Below are 19779 nucleotides of genomic sequence, written 5' to 3'. Positions count from 1 at the left end.
CGAGTGTGAATGGGCGTGGATGACTGGGTGTTAGGGGAGAGATGATGACATGCGCGCGCGCGTCCGTCTCACGATCGCTCTTGCGGAGTAGACTGGTCACCACGTGTGTGTGCGCGCATGAGCGTGTTGACGCCTCTTCTTTTTGCTTTGCTTTCACGTGCTCTCATGCTGGGGTCGAACACGCACACCGACACACCGGCACAGGCGCACGCATGCCTCCTTTCGTTTATATTCATTTCTAGAACTTTAAAGGGCGAGCAAGAGAGAGGAGACAGTCGGAGGCGACACACACGCACACGCACACACACAGGAGTGGAGGAGTCAGACGGTACCAAGGCGGTCTTTGCTCTTCCCGCTCGCTCTCGCTCTCGCTCTCTCTCTCTGTCTTCCTACGCAGAACAAAACCAAAGGAATATCAACGAGAGCATGCGGGCAGACACAGAAGTGGCATCGAAGCGCGACAACGGTGGGGTGGGGAGGGCTGGCAAGGCACATCGACTAGAGAAGGCCCGCTGCAGGTGACGGGAGGGTGCAGGGGCGCTCACCCACTCGCTAACGCACCGGATGGCTGGAGGATAAGAAAAGGGCAACCTACTGCGCTCACCTGCAGTCCCTCCACTCCCCCTCTCCATATACTGGCCTGAGCGCCTCCCTCAGGCCGCTCCTAATCTTCTTCACTCCCTACTGAAACACTCAGCCTCCCCTACACCTCCCAAAAGCCTAATATGATGCCCACGGCTGTCTCTCGCTCGTCTGTTGCTACGACGGTGGCTATTCCTCACTCCTCGTCCCTTTCATCTTGTTTTCCTTTTGGCTCTTGCTGTTCGCCGACTCTTACCCCTCTCCACGCAACGCCGCCTCGCCCTTTCCATCACTCACTCACACGCGCCTGCGCACTGCCACGTCCAAACCACCTTCGTGCATGCCATACCACTGCTGTTCTCGTGTTTTGCGTCGTGGCCGTGACAGCCCCACACTCCCATTCATCCACACGCCGCCCAATAAAACTCCTATATATTCGTCCCCCCTCCTCCGCAGCGAAGCACACACACACACACACACACACACACACGCCGACACGCACGCAAACGCATCTGCGCAGCAACAGGGGCACAAAAAGGGTCACCATGCCGAACCGACTCGAGCAACTCCGCGAGATGACAACTGTCGTCGCCGATACGGCGAACTTCAGTCTCATGGAGAAGTTCCGGCCGGAGGATGCGACGACGAACCCATCACTTGTGCTGGCCGGATCACAGATGACCGAATACGCGAACCTCTTGACGGAGGCTATCGATTACGCCAGGGCAAACATCAGCAGGCACAGTGATCACTACACAAGCGATGACAACGACGAGAACCTGGTGGCCCTCGCGCTTGATAAGCTGACGGTCAGCTTCGGCATCCAGATATTGAAGGTCGTGCCGGGCCGCGTGAGCACCGAGGTGGACGCGAAGCTGTCCTTCAATGAGCAAAAGATGATCGACAAGGCGCGCCTTCTTATTCGGATGTACGAGGAGGCTGGCATCAGCCGCAACCGTATCTACATCAAGCTGGCCTCCACCTGGGAGGGCATCCAGGCCGCTCGTACGCTGGAGAAGGAGGGCATCTGCTGCAACCTGACGCTGCTCTTCTCGTTCGCTCAGGCGGTCGCGTGCGCACAGGCGAACGTCTCCCTCATCTCGCCTTTCGTCGGCCGCATCCTTGATTGGTACAGGAAGGCGGAGCCGGCCAAGGCGGACTGCTTCGTCGGCGCGGCCGACCCCGGTGTTGTCTCCGTCACTAAGATCTACAACTACTACAAGAAGCACGGCTACAAGACCATCGTTATGGGCGCCTCCTTCCGCAACGTTGAGGAGATCTTGGAGCTGGCCGGCTGCGACAAGCTCACCATCTCCCCCTCGCTACTGGAGGAGCTGGCAGCCAGTGAAGGCAACGTCGTCCGCAAGCTCCACCCCGACAAGGTGACGGAGGTGGAGAAACTGCCAGAGCTGTCGAGAGAGGACTTCCTCTTCATGCACAATGAAGATCCGATGGCCGTCGAGAAGCTCTCCGAGGGCATCCGCAACTTCCACAAGGACACAGTGAAGCTGACGAACGCCATCCGTGAGAAGCTGTAAATGAACCAAGCGCGTGGGCTCGTATGTGCCAGTGGTGGCGGGGTGCGGCTGGAGAGAGGGAAGGGGTGTAGTTCGCGATCGGCCAGGTTCACGTGACTTGCAACCGCTCTTGCGCTACCCCTTCTCCCTCTACCTTCCCCCGTCGGACGTTGCACAACACGGCGCCCACGCAGCCTTTCCTGCTTCTCTCCCCCTTCGCGGAGGGAGGTGGTGATGAGGGGGAGAGGGGATAGACGGCGCTGCACCATCAGCACGTACTCGCGTCTCTCAACAGTCCGCCACGACACCGTGCGTCTACACCTCGCGTAGGGCGTCGACGAGTTGCTATGCTGCTCTACAGCACACGCACGCGGACACGCATAGGTGAGAGAGAGACACACAATCGGATGGCCGATACGGCCCGCAGTCGCACACAGTACCGCGCAGATCGAGCACAGCGGTGCAGGCTGGAGGCACGCGTGCATGCGGCTGTGATGCCACGCTGGCGAGCATCCTCAAACACACGCACCTACACCGAGGGCGGGAGAGAGAGGAGAGGCATTGCACCATTCAAAATGTTTGTGAGCAAGCGACTTGTCTTCTTGCTTTCGTTTTTCACCGCGATGTTCTCCCCTGGTGATGAGGAGGAGAGGCACACCTCTCTCAGCGCGTGGTTTCTCAGGGCCCAGTGCCCCCTCAACTCTGTGTGTGGGAGGAGGCCCAGCAGCAGCCCCCACCCCTATTCCTGCCAAACGCCGAACCACCTCCGGCGGTGACAGGCTCAGGCACCTGCGACATGGCGAGGTCAGAGCGACGTATCGCTACAGATGTCGGCGGTCAGGTCCTGGGCTGCGTGGCGTCGGAGCAGTCTGCGAGACGGCTGTTGGTGGGTAGAGCTTGAGTCGCGAGGGCCGTGCTCCCTGATGACCGAGTCGGCGCGCTGCTGTGCCGCGTGTGCCCAAGGCTGCTTCGCATCCCGCGATGGGGCCCGTGGCAGGAGGGGCCGGGGGCAGTGTGGCGTTGAGCGCGTGCTGTGCGGCAGAGGGGGTGGGTGGGGCATGGCCTCACGCTGCAGAAAGGGGAACATTGTATCCGTTGTTTTCGTGGGCATAGTCGTGGCCGCTACGGCGTCGTATTCCTCGCCGTGTGCGTGTGCGAGCGATCGAAAGGATCCGGTGTGACGTAGGTGCGTTGCCGTGTCCTTGCCGTCTCTACCACCGCCTGCACCTCGCTGATCCTGCTCTCCCTATGACCATCTCAGGACGTAGATGTTGTCTGCTGCCCTCCTTCCAGCTTCTTACTCGTCTTGCTCCGAGGCAGACCGATGCTTTCTTTCGACTTTTTTTCCGTTGCTCAGTATATGAACAGTGGGGGCGGGTGGGGGTGGGGGCAGCGTTGCTGGGCACGACAGGCATGCCGGCGCAAAAGAAAAGGGCTTGAGGCGGGGGAGGGGGCATACCGCTGAGCGCCGCCACGTCTGCGTGTGCGTGTGTGCGCGGGTACAAACACCACTCGCCTCAACCCCTCCCCCCATCCCATACATTCTCTATTATGCATAGTTGGTTCTCGTTGGCTTCACTGTCCCTTCGCCATCTGCGCATGTGCGGCGGACGGAGGGGGGAGGAAGGCAGTGAGCCCTTTTTTTTTCATCTGGTGATCACACGCTATATATACATCTTCAGGCGCCCGCCCGCCCGCACGCACGCTGAAAGTACTCATCTTTCTTTTCTCCTCGCTCTCCCGCGTGCTCGGTCGATGGGCCGGCCGGCAGATACATCACCACTGTCACACGAGGAAGGGAAATGGTAGGCGCGAGAGCATGAAAACCGGCATGCATGCTCGGAGGAGAGGAGGGAGGGAGGGAGGGAGGGGGTAGTGATGATGGTGGCGCGAGGGGGACAAGGTGAGGGTGCCGAGTGCAGCAACGGAGGAACACGCATGAAAAATGTCCACTTCCCCTCCTCCTCCCTCCTTAAAGAGGTGGAGATGTCTGGGCGCTGGGGCGAGCGCGCACTGAGCGCACAGGGCAACAGAAGATAACAACGGTGCGCACATCGAGAGAGACACACGCAGAAAAAGGGCGATACGCCCACGTCCGTGCGACTATCCCTCTGCCCTTCGCTCCTTTCTGTATCTCATGTGGGCCGCAGCGGTGCAGCGATGCACGCGCAACATGTGCAGAGCATCACCGCTGCTGCGACTACCAAGTACGCCTTCAGCTGTGGGTGTCGCGTGTCTCCTCTTCCCCATCTCTTGCAATCAATCGGCTCTCTTTTTTCGCCATTGCCACCCACCCGCGTCGTGTGGCTCACTCTCTTGATCACGTCGCCTGTCTTCCTGCGGGGCCCTCGCCCTTGTTTGCGTCGTTGGCCATCAGCGCACCGCTTGCTAGAGATCTACATCGACGCGTGCACAGAGGAAGGGCACCAAAGAGGGAGGGGAGGAGTTGGTGACGCAACACCAGTAAGCTGCCCTGCCGCTGCAGTACGGTGACTTCATGCACGTAGACACGGAGAGAGACACGCACTACGGACAGCATCTCTTACACCCCCCACCTTTCTACACGGGTACGCGACCCTGGCAGGACTCATCGCCATCGTTGAGCCCAGCGCTCTTCTTCACGCTTTCTTTACTTTTTCCTTCGTCTTACGGGGCTTTGATTGCCTGGTCAAATTTCCGGCGTCACGGGGCCCTCGCACCTGTTCCCTGGCAGCGGTGGCGCGAAGGGAGGTAGGGCAGCGGGTAAAGGGGTGGATAGAGAGGGCAAACGCACGCACGCACGCACACACACACACACACACACACGAGTGACGGCGTCAGCAGCTCCCTAGCCACTTCACCATCGCTGCCGAGAGGACTATCATGTTCCGTGGCCACTGGATCGTGGCCGACATGGACGGCACCCTCACCCCCACGCCGACCCGAGCACATGGCAAGTACCTGACCCTGTCGTACTGTATGCAGACCGGACTGGGCTACGGTGCTCGCTACAAGAGCTGCCTGCCGTGGCTTCGGCTCTTTCTAGAGTGTGGTGGAACCCTCTGCGTCGTGTCCACGGCTGGCAAACGCGTGTGGTCGCAGCTGTACCCGGATCTAGCGCCAGCGCTATTTCGGTTGGGGGCCGCCGCCGCCGCTGCCGGTGCGACTGCGGCTGATGGTAACGGCGCTCCACCCGGCCCCTCTCCGCCCATCGACTCTTCGGATGCTCCTGGTACCCTGTACCTATGCGGCTTCACAGGAGCGGCGCTATTTCGAAGCCGTCCATGGGAGGCTGTGTGGTCTGACATGGACCGGCTGCACCCCCACTGGCGCGTGCCCTCCGCGCCCCACCCTTCGCCCTTTGATGAGGGCGCTGGGCTGTGCAACGGCGAGACTGCTGTGGCCGCGGCCATGGTGCCGCCCGCCGGAGTGGCACTGGAGGAGTGGAGAGAGTACCGCGAGCAAGGCGCCGCTCCAGATGCTGCAGGCTCGCAGGCCGCGGCGAACAGCGCAGTCAGTAGGCTAGCGACGATGGACGCTGCGGCGTGCATGCTTGCCAGAGATGAGGGCCGCCAAGCTCTCGTCCGCTTCTTTGAGCACGCCTCGCACGTCTGCGGCCACGATGCGGCTCGCGCTAAGGACTTCTTCGCTGCCTGCCTGAGCACGAAGTATCACAGCGTCTTTGCGGACCTTCTACAGCAACTCTTGGCCGAGGTGCACGTGACGGCTCCTCATGGCGGCGATGACACATCCGGCTCTGACGCGGGCACGCCTCATGTCTGCTTTGCGGCGTCGAACGTGCTCAGTCCCGCTGCCCTCGCGCAGCACGGCTTCTTTCTCCAGGAAACCGGCGACGCGCTGGTGGACGCGCAGCCTGTACCAAGAGCAGACGGCACAGTGGCTGACGGCGCCGCCGTCGCGCAGGTGGTTGTGATGGGCATTCCCATGCAGTTCTTTGACCAAGTCTTTCCCGCGGTGGGCTCTTCATCATCGGATAATCCCTCAGCAACTTCTCGGAGCTGGCACTGCTGCCCCCGGTGCGCCGCGGCAGGCGCGGGGGCCCGCCAACGCCTCGAGGCTGCTGGGCTAGAGCTGAAGAGCCAGCCAAACAGCGTGTGCCTACATCGCTATGGCGTAGACAAGGCCACGTGCGTGCGATGGTTGCTGGCACAGCATGAGCAGCATCAGCTGATGTTTGAGCTCTCTCAAGCGCTTGCCTTCGGCGATATGCCGGAATCGGTCGACGCCCCTCTGACAGCCTTTCCCCCTATGCAGTTTATCTCCCTCTCACCCAAAGACGGCGCTGCGGCGCGTCTGGCCGACATCGAGCGCGCTGCTGTTGCCGGCTCGACTTCGGCAGACAGCACTAGGGGCGGGGTGGTGCGGCAGCAGCAGCAGCACCAGCAGCCGCGCTGCCTCAGTGACAGCGCGCAGAACATGTTTCACGTGGGAGGCGAGGAGGAGGGCACAGCACTCTTTTTGGAAGAGCTGCTGGGGGGCTGCACGAGCGAGCAGCAGCAGCTGCAGGTGCGGCGGCGCAGCGCAGCGTCGTCATCGAACGATGCTGCAGATGCGGCGTGTGTGGTTAACTGGTTCACTGCCGATCGCGTGGCCGCCTGTGCGACCCGTGCGCGACGTCGAATGGAGGAGGAGCTCCTTCAGCGGCAGCAACGCAGCACCGCAAGCACCTAGAAGAACACCCGCTCTACCTTTCGAGAGGTGACGTGTGCGCGCCTGCTCCCCAACGAGGCACGTTTTGTGCGCGTGTCTCTCTCTCTTTCTCAATGCCTGCTTCTCTTGTTGACGCCGTAGGGTGCCTCTCACGGCTGTTGCGTGTAGGGGGGAATGCCCTGCAGAAAACCTGCAGAGGCCGCTGCTGTGCCGCGCATGTCCCACCCTCTCTCCCCGCTTCCTCGCGTTCTGTAGGTCGACGAACGTGCCTCTCATGCGAGAGGCGCGTGGCATACACGGCGGCGCCCTTCCTGTGAGCAAGAGCAAGGGGAAGGGGGAGGTGGGGAAGCAGCGCATTGCCGTCTGTCTCTTCCGAGGTGTGTGTGTGTGTGTGTGGGTGGGTGGGTGGGTGGAGTGCGACAGTGTGGGCACCTGAGCGGACGCTAACACACCACTGACGCACAAGATGGGTAGCACTCCTTACACAACATCTCTCTCCGTTACCTCCTCGCCCTTCCCTTCATTCGTTTTCCTTTCTTCCGTTGTGTCGACAAGTGCCTCCGCCGGTGCCGCTTCACCTCTCTGGCGCCCACCCGCCACCTCTTCGCGCGTGCCCGTGTCTCCCTGTGCTTGGCTGCACGGTGAAGGGAGTTGCATCCGTGTCTCCGCTCGCTGTCGCAACCTGCCTTTCCTTTTTCACCTTTGATGCCCAGTCGTTGCGCGCGCACACACACAGACACGGACGCCTACACATACGCACACCGGAACAACGACAGTGGCATGCTCAGACAGCGACTCCATCGTGCTCGAGCCACGCACCGCGCCCGCAGCCATGACGTTTGCGAGACGCATGGCCTCGCTGCGTTGTTCAGGCGCACCTGTGCTGCGCGCCCTTGCGGTGGCCTCAGCGCGGTGGTGCTTGCGTGTTGCTATGCATCAACAGCGACCTCATCTACTGCGACGTCACCACCACCGCCATACGAGACGACGTCCATGCCGAAGTCGTCGCCGTCGCAACCACCGGCCACGGCACGGCCACCACGCGTCCCACCTCCGCCTCCACTGTCTCTCCTGTCGTGGGCGGTGGACGGCTCAGGCCATACCCATCACCGTTGCAGGCGCCGCCTGTCTATGGAGGAGCGCATTCCACTCGTGTGCGAGACGATCCGGGCCGCTGCGTCCGACGTGGTCGCTCTTCAAGACTCCACCCCAGAACTCGCGGAGGCGCTCATCAACGGTCCTGACGAGGGCATCGTAGCGAAGCCACCGAGGCCGGCACCGGAAAGGCGTTTTCGCATATACTGCGCCGATCTCGCACGCGATTTGCAACATCAGCGACCAAGCAGCGCTTCGCCGACTTCATCAGCGTCAGCTGCACCAGTAGCACCTGTAACCACCGAGGCACCACTGAATGCAGACTGCCATGAGCAGCAGCCACCAACCACGGACGCCCCTGCACATGCCGCAAGCTCCCTGACGCTCCCACCCGCCTCTTCGCCCTCGTGCCGCTACCGTCTTGTCGGCCGTGCTCGAAACGGCCGCTGCGGCGAAGTGCAGCTGTTCATCAAGGAGGGCTCTGTCTGGGACGCTCAGCTGCTTCCTGGCATGGGTGCCGGCCTCACGGTGGAGCTGCGCAGCCGCACCTCTGCCACGCTGCCCCCGCACACTTCGAAGGGCGATGCCTCCACCTCGGACATCGCCTCATCTGAGACGAGCAACCAAACGAGCTCGGCAGCGAGGCAGGGCGGCGCAGACCCAGTCGGCAGCGAGGCTGACTCGCCGTGCCACCGCTGCGTTCTCACTACTCTGGACCTCTCTTACCGCGGCAAGAGTCTCGGCACGAACACAGAGGGTCTGCTAGCCGACGCTGCGGTCAGCGCCGAGGGTAGTCCTTTTACGCTGCAGACGCAACGGCCATCGTCTCTGTCTGCCGCCAAGCGACACGGACGGGCCCCAGGTCAGCTGGATGCACACCGTGCCATGGCGCTTGACTGGGTGTATCACCATGTGCGGCCCGACGTGCTGGTCGGCAACCTCTTCACCGGCGCACGCGAGCACGTCCCTGGCTTCGAGGACACGTGGGTGCGGGCAGGGTCGCCGGCGGGACAGGAGCGGACAACAAACACGTGCGCGCAGCACCGCGTTGATCACGCGACGAACTACTTCTACTTTCAGCCCTCTCGCAACGTAGCATCATCGGAGGCGATTCAGAGGCTCATGCGCATGGATGAGGCCGCGGCGACGGTCAGAAGGCCGCTGCCGCCGCCTCCACCTCAGCCCCCAACAACCGATGGCGCTCTGAGGAGTGCGGCTGCCGCAGGGACGACGAGCGGCAAAACCACGGAGACGACAAGCACCACCATTGTTGCAGTAGCCGCGGACGCTCCGGTCGGCACACCGATCCCGCTCACCGCCTCTAGGGACAGTGCGACGGGTTCGTGGCAACTGCGCTCTTCTTCTGCATGCGGAGGCGGATTTTTTGAGGGCGCTGAACACCGTGATGGCAGCGTGGCGGCTTCTTCAGCGGCGGAGTGCCGTCGCGCGGCAGAGGACGGTCATGATGACGTTTGCACGTCGGGCGACATCACTGTGGGCATGCCGGAGGTCGCGGGGCGGTTCCAGCGCTGTCTGCTGCGCCGCTGGGTGCGCCGTGGCCCGGCCTCGCGAAGCGGACACCTCTCCGCTCACCCTTTCCTCCGGCAGTATCGCCACTGTCGAGTAGTGGTACTGCGACCCACAGTGGAGGTGGAGCTGTCGGCGGCCGAGCAGGCATGGCATACACGGTACATCACAGCTCAGTACAACACGCAGAAGTCCGCCATGCTGACGCCGTCTGCGACTGCCGAGGGCGAACCGGGAGAGGGTGCAGCAGCAGCTGTCGCTGCGTCCCAGGCAACACGAGTTGGGGAGGGGTCGTTCTCGTCACCGCGACAGGCTCGGGTGAGCTCTCGCGTGCGCTGCTCCGTGTCGGACCAGTACCCACTACTCACCCTACTGGCGTGAGCGAGTCGCCGCGCCGCGGTTGGTGATGCTCTTGCGTCGTTGCGGAGTGTGGGGCGTGGTGGTTGCTCTCTTCTAAAAGGAAAAACGGCAGCCCGGCCTGCTCCGCGCAGCGCTGGGGGACGCCCACGACCCCCGCTGGCGACACAGCGTACGCATCAGCATGTGGCGTCGCTTCGAAAAGGAGTCTCCTTGTCCTGACCGGCTGACCCTCGCGCTCTCTGTCCAAGTCCGTTCCGTACGCGGAGGGAGTCGCAGTCGATGCGACAGGGGAAGACGAAACGGGTGCCACACTTTCGCACGGCCGTGAGTTCCTCTTTCTACATGAACGTCCACAGACACAGGAGGACTTGATGCGCGGCACGCTGAAAACACAACAGAAGAGGTATCGTGCGCTGGAATCCTACGTACCTGTTGGGGGTGGAGGCGCAGGAGAGCTTGTTGCGTGCACGTGCACGAGCATGCCTGCTGTGGAGGCGGCGCTCTGTACCTACGCTTCTTCTGCAATGTTCTCTGTCTCTCCGCCCTGCATTGTGTCACTCGTGCGCTTGATGTCGTCGCCCTCCTGACTCCACCGCCGTCCCTCTTTCTCTCGCACATTCTGTTTGTGCGGTTTCAGTCGCCATCTCGCCCGCAACACGACTCTCCTCCTGCCCCCTCCCTGCCTGGCTGCATCAGACCGAAGGGGAGAGAAGGTGGTCGGCACACAGACACAAGCAGTGGAAGACATTACCTTGGAAAGATTGTTTTCTGGTTGTTGCTTATCGCCGTCTGTGCGCCGTCCGTAGCGCGACACGTCATCCTCTCCCTTCCTTACAGCCTCTTGCCGACAGAGACGGAGGACGTAGTTGCGGCACCCCCCCCTCCCCCCATCTTCCCTCCCTTGTGTTCATCGACAGCGCGCGAGGGGGGGGGGCTGATAAGAGCCTACGAGTAGCTTAATCCAAGCATCCCCCAGCACACAATTCTGCACTCGACGAGCACACGCATGCACGGCCGTAGACGCTTGCTTATTCGGATCCCAACTTTAGCCACCGCGAAGAAAGAAGAGCTGAAGGTGTCATTGGTGGCGGCGACCCAGTGGCTCTCCTCCCCTCGCTCTCTACACCTCCCACAACCGCCATCGGCCCTGTGAGATGTGGCACACGAATTCGATGAACCGTTCGCTTTACTCTCTCTGTCGTCTCCCCCCTCCCTCTCTCGTTGGTCTCACGCGTTGGAGCGCGTAGGTGTCGCTGCTGCTTTCTCGTCCCTTTCCTTTCGTGATTGGTGGCCGCTGCTCTGGTTGCTGTAGCGCTCTTCCCTGACGGCCCCCACCCCCTTTCTTCCTTCCCCATCGCCCTCGCGCTTGTCGTCTTGCCTTCTTGCCGCCTCTCTCGTCCCCGTCTTCCTCCGTACCTGCACCTCTGATTGTCTCCGTGATTGCCCCACAGCGCATCGCACTCATGAGCGCTTGCGTGACCGGGACGGCGCCCGCTGCTCAGCTAGGTGTGGGGGATCTCTGGGCGTCGGAGGTGCTCGAGGGATGTGCGCGTGCTCACTACACCCCCCGGCAGGAGCTGCTGGGGATTCTGGCTCCACCGCCACGCTCTACGGCCGCCGGTGCCACTCCCATCGCGTCGGTTGTCAAGGCATCGGGAGCAACAGTGGAGGGTGGTCGTACGCTGATCGATGTGGATGCGGTGGAGAGTATGGATGGATACTCCCATGCTGCCTCTCCGAACTCCATCGGGGAGGCAGTGGCTAATCAGCCGTCTCTGAAACCCATGGAGCGCAGCGCGCTCTCCGAAGAGATGCAGGCACTGCGCGCGGTCCTGTCACCTGCACTGATACGCAAGGCGTACCGCTTGAACACGCCATGCATGACGAAGCACACAACCAAGAATGAGCGTCTGCTGAACTGCACGGCGTCGCCGCGGTGCGTGGCTGGGCTCCAGCTGCTCGGCAGCGACGCTGCCACGCGCGAGGACTGCTTGAAGACGTTAATGGGGAACGGCCCGTACGTGGTGCCGCTTCCCGCGGTGAAGGGCAGCGGCGTAACGGCGGCGAATGCCGACGCCGCGTCGTCATCCTCCGCCTCGACGGGGCGCGAACGGGGCGGAGCGCGAGCCACGAAGAGCACTCGCGAAGACTTAGCAGAGACAGCAGGAAGCGCGACTGCTGCCGGCGACGCCACCGAGATCACCGTCATGAGTGACCCGGCTTTCCCTTGCCTGTGGCGTGGAGTGCGCAACTTGATGAACACGTGCTACTTCAGCGCCGTGTTACAGCTCATCTTCAGCATTGCCCGGGTGCGCCACGCAATCCTTAACGACGACGCCGCAGCGCACGACCATCACTGCGTGGCGATCAGAGAGGCGCAGGGAGGCACCGGTGTTAACCAGCTGGCCGAGTCGGGGCTCAAGGAGCTCTTTGCATTAATGGCCTTCAGCCGCGAAGGGGCCGGCGCGGACCCGAAGTCGTTCGCCACGTACCTTTCCCTTGACGTGAAGGTGCAGCAGGACGCGCAGGAGTTTTTCACCTTGCTGCTGGACTGGCTGCGGTGCCATTGCGGCCCAACGGTGAAGGCTGCCGTCACCAGCACCTTCTCCGGAACGCTGCTGTACGACCGGCAGTGTGGATCTTGCGGCCGGTCCTCCAAGCGAGCGGAGCCGTTCCTGTATCTCTCGCTGCCTGTTTGCCCCACCCTGGAGGACTCCCTGTCGGAGTTCTCGAAGCCGGAGGCGGTGGACGGCTTCATGTGCGAGCAGTGCGGCCACACGGCGGTGGCTACGTCGCTACAGTATATGCGGACGCTGCCTGACGTGCTCGTGATCCACTGGAACCGCTTCGAGTTTGACCTGCAGTCCCTGCAGCGACACAAGGTGACCACCACCACCTCCTTTCCTCTTCAGCTGGACATGGCGACGTACATGCGCCAGTGGCACGAGCAGAAGCGGAACATCACGTCTAGAGCCGCCGGTGGTGAGAGCGTGGCGCCAGAGGAGAGCGAGGACCACCACTTATACGAGCTGCGCGGTGTTGTGAACCACCTCGGCGACACTGCCGTATCAGGCCACTACACCTACCACGGCAAGGTCTCCGGCGCCTCGGCGGAGCCGGGCAGCAGCGGTGGTAGCAGAGGCAGCTCGTGGCTGAACTTTAACGACGCAGAGGTGTCGAAGCTGAACCGCTACCAAGGGCAGCGCGGCGCGTCGCCAGACGCTTACCTGCTCGTGTACCACCGCATCGCCACATCGTGTTCATCTCCACGCTCTACGTCGGTGTCGGCGCCGCCCAGCACGGGCAAGCCACCGCAGCTGCAGCCCGTCGCTGCCGTTCCGTCCACCAGCGCCACCCCCACCCCTGCGGAGTACCCTGTGTACTTGCGCCAGTACGTTGATCGCGTGAATGATGACTGCCTCACCAAGCGCCACGACTGGATGGAGCAGCGCGCGCAGGCAGCGGCGCTCTTCGACTTGTGGGCCACCGCCGCGAAGGCTGTGTTTGAGAGTGCCACGAACGCCTCGAGTGCCCCGGCATGGATATCGACCACGACGACGGCCACACCGTCGCTTTACGTGCTCCCCACCCGCTGGCTGCAGCATTTCGGCCGCTTCTTCTTGCCTGCCTACGTGGACGCGGCGGCGCTCGGCAGCGGTGCCGAGTCGAAGCTGAAGCGCAGCAAGAGGGACTTGGACGCCGTCTCAGGCCCTGCGGGCGACAGTGCCAACTCTGCGCTTGCGAGCGGTGCTGCTGGTGTTGACGGGAAACCCATTGTTGTCGGGCACGAGGAGGGCGCCTCGGGCAGTGGCGCTAGCGCCGCGGTTGAGGGGACCGTGGTGACTGCCACGGTCGGCCCCCTCCGCCACGGCCACATGCAGACTGCTGAAGAGGTTCGTCAGCAGGTGCGCCAGTATTCGCTGATGCAAGCGCTGCCCTCGGTAACCTGTGCGCACGGCTGTGTGCTGCCGTGGGCATCTTACAAGGTGGTATCGGCATCCGCGTACGAAAAGCTGAGCCGTTTTCTCGCTGTCTGCGGCTCGCCGTTGACAGTGGCGGCGAACGGCGACAGACCTGCATCGCCCTCCACACCGGAGGCGCCGATGACGGCCCGCTTGCGCGAGTCGATGGCTGGCGGCGGCGCCGCCTGCGGCACTCAGTCGTGTTGCACCCTCATGGAAGCCAACCTGTGCCCGCTCTGTGTCGCGGCCATGGCCGCCGGCGTGCAGGCGCTCGCGTCGCGCACGACGGAGGACGAGGAGGCGGAGATCATCCTCACCCGCGCCTGGGAAGAGGCGGAGCGGCGGAAGAGGCACGCTGCAGGCGAGGAAGGAGACGAGGGCGACAGCGGTGCTGGGCCCGGAGCCGTCACGCCAACTGCACTTACACAGAGCACGCAGCAGCAGGAGGCTGAGGAGAAGAGGGGGGATGGGCAGCAGCAGCGCGTGCTCGTCAGCAAGACCGTCGTTGAGGCGTGGGCTTCGTTCTACACGAGCCAGCTTGGCTGGGGACGCGTGCGGCAGGCCGAAGGCTACACGGGTGTGCTGGTTATGCGTGAGGCACGTGTGGCGCCGCCGCCGTTGCCGGCGACGCCGGCGTCGACGTCGTCCATGGTAGCAGCGGTGACCGCCCCCGCCTCTTCCGCCTCTTCTTCGGCGTCTCCTGCGGTGCCCGAGACTGTCTCGACGTCTCTAGCGAAAGCTGACCACCCGTTCAGCCTGGCCGCCCTTGACGTGGACCGCGGCGACTTGAACCTGTCGGCGCAGCTGCTATGCCCGCACGGTGCCCTGCGCCCTGGCCAGAGCGCCGTGGCTATCCCAGACTCCTTGCGACGCTACTGGGTGCACCGCTTTGTGGAGGTGCTCACGATGGCGCATCGCTCTGGTGTCCTGCGCACGTCGAACCCGCACTGGAGCGTGAACGAGGATGACGTGGAACACTTCTTTCTTCCGCTCATCCCTGCCTCGGAAACGAGCACGACGTGTCAGGAGTGCATGCAGTCAAGCGTGCAGCACCTGACCTCGCGCCACCAGCAGCGCATGAAGAGGATGGAGGAGCGCAAGCGCTACCCGTCGCTGTGGCTTGCCGGAGCCATGACCTGTCCCTCTGGGGTCGCGCAGCTGCTGCTCGCTACCGGGGCGGAGAACGAGGAGCAGCTGCTCGCTGCCCAGCACCCGAATCGGCTCTTCTTCAAGCAACACGGCGAGCGCGAGTACCGTGAGTACGTGAAGAAGTGGGCAGAGGCGCACCAGCAGCGAGTAGCCCACCAGTCAAGCGAGGTGCAGCGACTGCGCACAGCACTGATGAAGAAGCGGCAGCACGACGCCGCCTGGAATGCGCGCGTGACGATGCGGCGCAGTGGGGGCGGCCGTAGTGGTGGCCGGGGTGCAAGCGCAACGAACGTCCCTTCCTCGCCTGTGGCTCCGGCGCCGTCAGAAACGGCAACTGCAGCAGCGGCACCGCCAGAGCCGCAGACGCTTGAGGGACGCTTGTATTACGCTGAGGAGGCGCTGGAGAAAATGACGGCGCAGACGGTGCCAGACTGCACCGTCACGTATGGCTGTGTGCCGACGTGGTGGGTGGCGCGGTGGTACGCGGCGATGCAGAGCGAGGACAACAAGTCTGACACCAGCAAAGGCGGCGATGATGCGGACGGCGAGCCTTTACTGGTACTGCCGCGAATCTCCTTCGAAAAGTTCAAGTGCGCGCACTCTGAGAGCCTGCTGGAGGTGTCGTGGCTGAACCCTTCCGATGGCTTCTGGCAAGGGGCGCGGGCGAAGCGGGCCGAGTTGCTCTGGAACGGTGTGCGGGTGGAGCGGGCCGGTGCGCCGACTCCGACGTCACCGCCGACGGGCCCCACTGAGGCGGAGTACCGCAGTCAGTGCTGGCTACCGCCCATGGTGATATTGCCGATGGATGAGTATGTTGCGTTGTTGGCGCAGTACGGTGAGCCGGGCATGCTAGAGCGTGTGGCGTCGCGGGCTGGCGGCGTCGCGGGCACGTCCACTGCTGGGGCGGCAGTGGGGGGTGCTGAGCCTCGTGCGGAGGTGACGGACGTGGACGCGGAGGCGGCGGAGGATGGGGCCTCGGCAGAGGCAGCGAAGACGCCGACGGATCTCTCTGCAGCCGCGGCAGGTGACTGCACGGCCGCGTCCCTGTCGACGCCGTCGCCACCCGCGGCGACGCCGGTGCCGAAGTCTCGTGCGCAGACTGTTCCCGTGGCGGCCGCCGTCATTCAGGTGCGCTTTCACAATGGTGCGCGCCAACTGTGGCCCTCTACCTGTGCGCAGTGCTGCGCGGCAATGCTCGCCAAATTTGACGCCCAGTGCGAGTCCTTCGTGAATGGCTCGTTGAGGCTGAACATACATGTGAAGAAAAGCCGCAAGAACTACTACGACGCGGTGAGCGTGCTGACCTCGGCCGCGGTGCAGCACACTGGCAGCAGCGCTGCGAAGAGTGTGGAAGGTGGCAGCAACACCACCGCCACTGACGCCGACGTGATCCCTGCGGGGATTCACTATTACACTACACTCAGACAGCTTAAGATCTATATAAGTGCTCACCTGCGCGAGAAGCACGGATACCTGGTGCCCGCCGAGGTGCTGCAGATTGGGCGAGGAAAGAACAAGCCCTTGAAGCGGTGCTCGACGCCACCACACGCTGTGGAGGCGTCGGGCCATCACACTCGCGGCACCGCTCCAACCTCCGCCACTGCGGCGGAGGTTGCGCAGCTCGACGAAGCCACGCTTCAGGAGCTGGGCATCCGCGACGGCGAGACGCTCTCGGTGCAGTCGGTCGACATCATCGCGCAGACGTGCGCTACAACGGCGGCGATCGACGAGGAGTGGGAGGCGATTCCACCAGAGCTGCTGCAAGCCGGCGCTTGCGGTGACGCATCTGCTGCGTCCGTCGTCCGCGAGCACACGGTGGCTTTCCGTGAGACGCGACTCCAGGGCAGCCACGGCGGGTCCATAATGGCAGCATCCCCCGCTGTCACCGCGGCTGCTGCCGGTGTCGTTGCTGCGGGACCTACCGTCGGCGCCGCAATCGCCATGGAGGAGCAGGGCTTGCCATGTCCTGTGTGCACCTTTCTTAATGCACCTGATATGGTGGTGTGTGAGATGTGCGAGGCCCCGCTACCGAGTACGTAGAGGCCCCGAGGTGCACAGAGCAACAGCAGCCGAGGGAGCCTGGGGCCTGCAGGAAGCGTCGTGAGGGAGCGGCACGGTGTGTGCGTCTGCTGTGAGGTGGATTCCACGCCTGCGGCTACCGCAGCAGTAACGGGGCCGAAATCCTCAGAGCAGCAACGAGAAAGCGATTGCGCGATGCAGAGCAACGTGCGCAAACAGACCGAGAGATCATACCAACTTCGTGGTGGGCACGAGCCACGCAGTTTCTCGCGCCCCTCTCCATCTCCCATTTTCGCTCTCGTCCTTCACTCATTCACCTACGTGGGCAGAGATGGCGTGAGCGTGCGTAGGCGTGCGCCACTTTAGCTGAGCATGTGACCTCGGCGGCTGTGTTGGTGGAAACCCGCCACGCCTCAGTGGGAGGCACTCGTCTTTGATGGCCACCACCAACACCAGTGAAGGCGACGTAGGTGAGGCGAAAACACACGTATCTTGCGTACACTCGCTTCATCAACTCCCCCCTCTTGACTTGGGTCCTTTTGCTTTGCGTGATGTGTACTGCTTGTGTTGTCTTGGGCTGTTGCGCTGCGCGCATGCCTGCTCAGGCGGTGACAGCTTTCACAAAAGACTTCCTGCCCTCTGCTGCGGGGCGCTTGCTTCCCACACCGTCTTTGGCGACGGTGCAACGACGCTGTCGCTGCGCCAGCTCACCATAATACACACACACACACACATCTATCGCGTAGCAAGCCTTGGGCAACCCGGCGAGCGGCGAGACGCTAGACGGCGCATCACGCACCCACCAGCACACTCATAGTCTGCGAGTCGTCGAATTCGGCCGCTCCTCCTCCCCCGACTCCGCATGCGTTCCCAGCGGCTGCCGCAACGCACACGCAAATAAAAAAAATGGAATCACCGTCGTGCGCATCCGCGCCGATCGCAGTCGATGCCCAAGACGTTGTGGTGCTGCCTGCGGTGGCGCAGGCGCGGACGTGGCTCTCTCTGTACGGCACTTGCTGCACAGAAGAAGAGGTGGAGATGCATCCGGTGGTGCTCTCTCGTGTCCTGCAGGCGTTGGAGCCGGTGCAAAGCCGCCCTCGGCTTTCATCAGGGAGCGACTGCGCCCTCGCCACCACGACTACGAAACATGCGTGCCGTAGCGGCGAGGGGGATGCCGAGGCGGCGACCGCGAGGCCATCGCTGACGGCGCCGCATGAAGACGATGGCAGTAAGAGGAGCAAAGGCGAGGCTGGACTGTCAATCGATTTTGGTGGTCTCTGGATGCCCTTGTCGGAGTGGATCGCGACCCTGCGAAGTTTGGTGGCTGCCGTGCCGCTGCACAGTCTATCGCTGCGCGACACCGCTCTTGGCGACGCTGGGCTGCGCTGCCTTTGCGGACAAGTGTCCGCCGCTTCCGTAAAGCCAGCGGCCCTAGAGGCAGCTAGCAGATGCGAGGGCGGTGGCTCTCATCTACCGGGGTTGTCGACACTGGCCGTCCCGCCGTCGTACCCGCCCACCATTCCTGGATTGTGGGCAGCGAGCACGCTGCGGCTACTAGACCTCAGCGGCGCGGCGCTCACGGACGGCGGGCCTCTGGCGTCGCTGCTCGCATCATGCCCACAGCTGCACTCCCTCAACTTATCGGACAACCGTTTGGGCTCACGTGACGCTGGACTTGCGCTGCTCTGCGCCGCGCTGCAGTTGCATCCTTCGCTGGAGGTGCTGAACTTGCGTCGCAACTGCATCAGCGGCAGCCGCAACGGGCCAGCGATAGCCGCTCTTGCCGAGCTCATTGTCGCCCGGTCTGTAGATGCACCGCGCGCTCTCTCGAGGGCGTGCGGTCGCGCATCGGCGCTCTGTAGACAACAAACATCAGAAGCCGCGACCGTGGCTGCACAGCCGCTGCGGCGACTCGACCTCTCCCACAACCTACTGGGCACCTACTTTCTTTTCTCAGACGCGATGATGACTCACCGCACGGAGGCGGGACGTTCGAATGCGGCTCCAGAGTACGATATGGCATCTTCGGCTTTCCGCCACGTCGGCTTCCACGAGGCTGTAGCGTCGTTCCCTCTTGTCACGGCACTTTACCTGAACAACACGCTGATAGAGCTGAACTTGCGCAACAACGGCTTGCCGATTGCCTTGCTGGAGTACGTGGAGGCGAAGCTGCACGTCAACCAGCGCACCACAGGCGGCGGCGTCGACTTCTCGCACACCGCGTCCGCTGAGATCGTCGCATCGAGCACTGTGCGACAGGTGCTCATTCACCGGCTGCGCTGCACTCTTGAACACATCCTTGCTGGGACGGCGAACGCATCGGGGGTGGTGGGGGCCACACATACTGAACCAGGGGACACTCCGCCAACCGAGGTCCCCGCAGCAAGCCAGTCCTCTGTACTTCCTGCAGCGGAGCGCCGATGGACCACCGGCGAGGTGTCGGAGCTCGTGCAGCGCCTTGTCCGCAATGTCGCAACTGACCTCTCCTTGTTCTGAACACGGTTCACCCTTCGATGCCTACGAAGTGTGGGACAGCGAGGGGGCTCGCCCCTCGCACACACTCCAGTGCACACACCTGCACACGGATAGATAGATGAATAGCAAGGGCATTCACGCATGTCCGCCACCACCCTGCTTTCCGCTGCAGCGTATCCCGTGTGCGCAGTCGAAGGAGGCGGACGACCGAGAAGTGACTGCATCCTTCGCGCGCATTGCTGCCTGCCCACGGAAGCTTTTCATTGCCTCTTCGGCTTCCTTTACTAGCGACCGCACCCACGGGGACGGAGCTCCCATGTGGCATGCGAGAGTACGTGCTGTGCCCTCTCTCGTGTCCCTCAACCCTCTCGCTCGCCCGCCCCGGCACTGTTGCCCGTCCCGTCCCACCTCACTGCGCACAGCGCCTGAGAGAGGTATTCTTG

General features: G+C 63.1%; 5 protein-coding genes across 5 annotated transcripts; all 5 read left to right on the top strand.

The window, feature by feature from the left end:
* Positions 1-1127: 1127 nt before the first annotated feature.
* LINJ_16_0760 (putative transaldolase) lies at positions 1128-2120 on the top strand (the record flags this gene model as incomplete). The annotated part of the gene is made up of 1 exon (XM_001464527.1): positions 1128-2120. One exon carries the CDS (start codon positions 1128-1130, stop codon positions 2118-2120), a length of 993 nt encoding a protein of 330 aa, XP_001464564.1.
* Positions 2121-4961: 2841 nt separating this feature from the next.
* LINJ_16_0750 (hypothetical protein, unknown function) lies at positions 4962-6770 on the top strand (the record flags this gene model as incomplete). Its single annotated transcript, XM_001464526.2, has 1 exon — positions 4962-6770. One exon carries the CDS (start codon positions 4962-4964, stop codon positions 6768-6770), a length of 1809 nt encoding a protein of 602 aa, XP_001464563.2.
* Positions 6771-7529: 759 nt separating this feature from the next.
* LINJ_16_0740 (conserved hypothetical protein) lies at positions 7530-9752 on the top strand (the record flags this gene model as incomplete). The annotated part of the gene is made up of 1 exon (XM_001464525.1): positions 7530-9752. The coding sequence occupies one exon, from the start codon at positions 7530-7532 to the stop codon at positions 9750-9752; it is 2223 nt and encodes a 740-aa protein (XP_001464562.1).
* Positions 9753-11194: 1442 nt separating this feature from the next.
* Positions 11195-16882, top strand: LINJ_16_0730 (putative cysteine peptidase, Clan CA, family C19; the record flags this gene model as incomplete). Its single annotated transcript, XM_001464524.1, has 1 exon — positions 11195-16882. One exon carries the CDS (start codon positions 11195-11197, stop codon positions 16880-16882), a length of 5688 nt encoding a protein of 1895 aa, XP_001464561.1.
* An 885-nt stretch (positions 16883-17767) lies between these two features.
* On the top strand, positions 17768-19357 carry LINJ_16_0720 (conserved hypothetical protein; the record flags this gene model as incomplete). Its single annotated transcript, XM_001464523.1, has 1 exon — positions 17768-19357. The coding sequence occupies one exon, from the start codon at positions 17768-17770 to the stop codon at positions 19355-19357; it is 1590 nt and encodes a 529-aa protein (XP_001464560.1).
* Positions 19358-19779: the final 422 nt, after the last annotated feature.

This window comes from Leishmania infantum, chromosome 16 (assembly GCF_000002875.2).
Source record: "Leishmania infantum JPCM5 genome chromosome 16".
Lineage (NCBI taxonomy): Eukaryota > Euglenozoa > Kinetoplastea > Trypanosomatida > Trypanosomatidae > Leishmania > Leishmania infantum.
The sequence above is the reverse complement of the archived record's forward strand: the minus strand, read 5'-3'. Positions and strand labels throughout refer to the sequence as shown.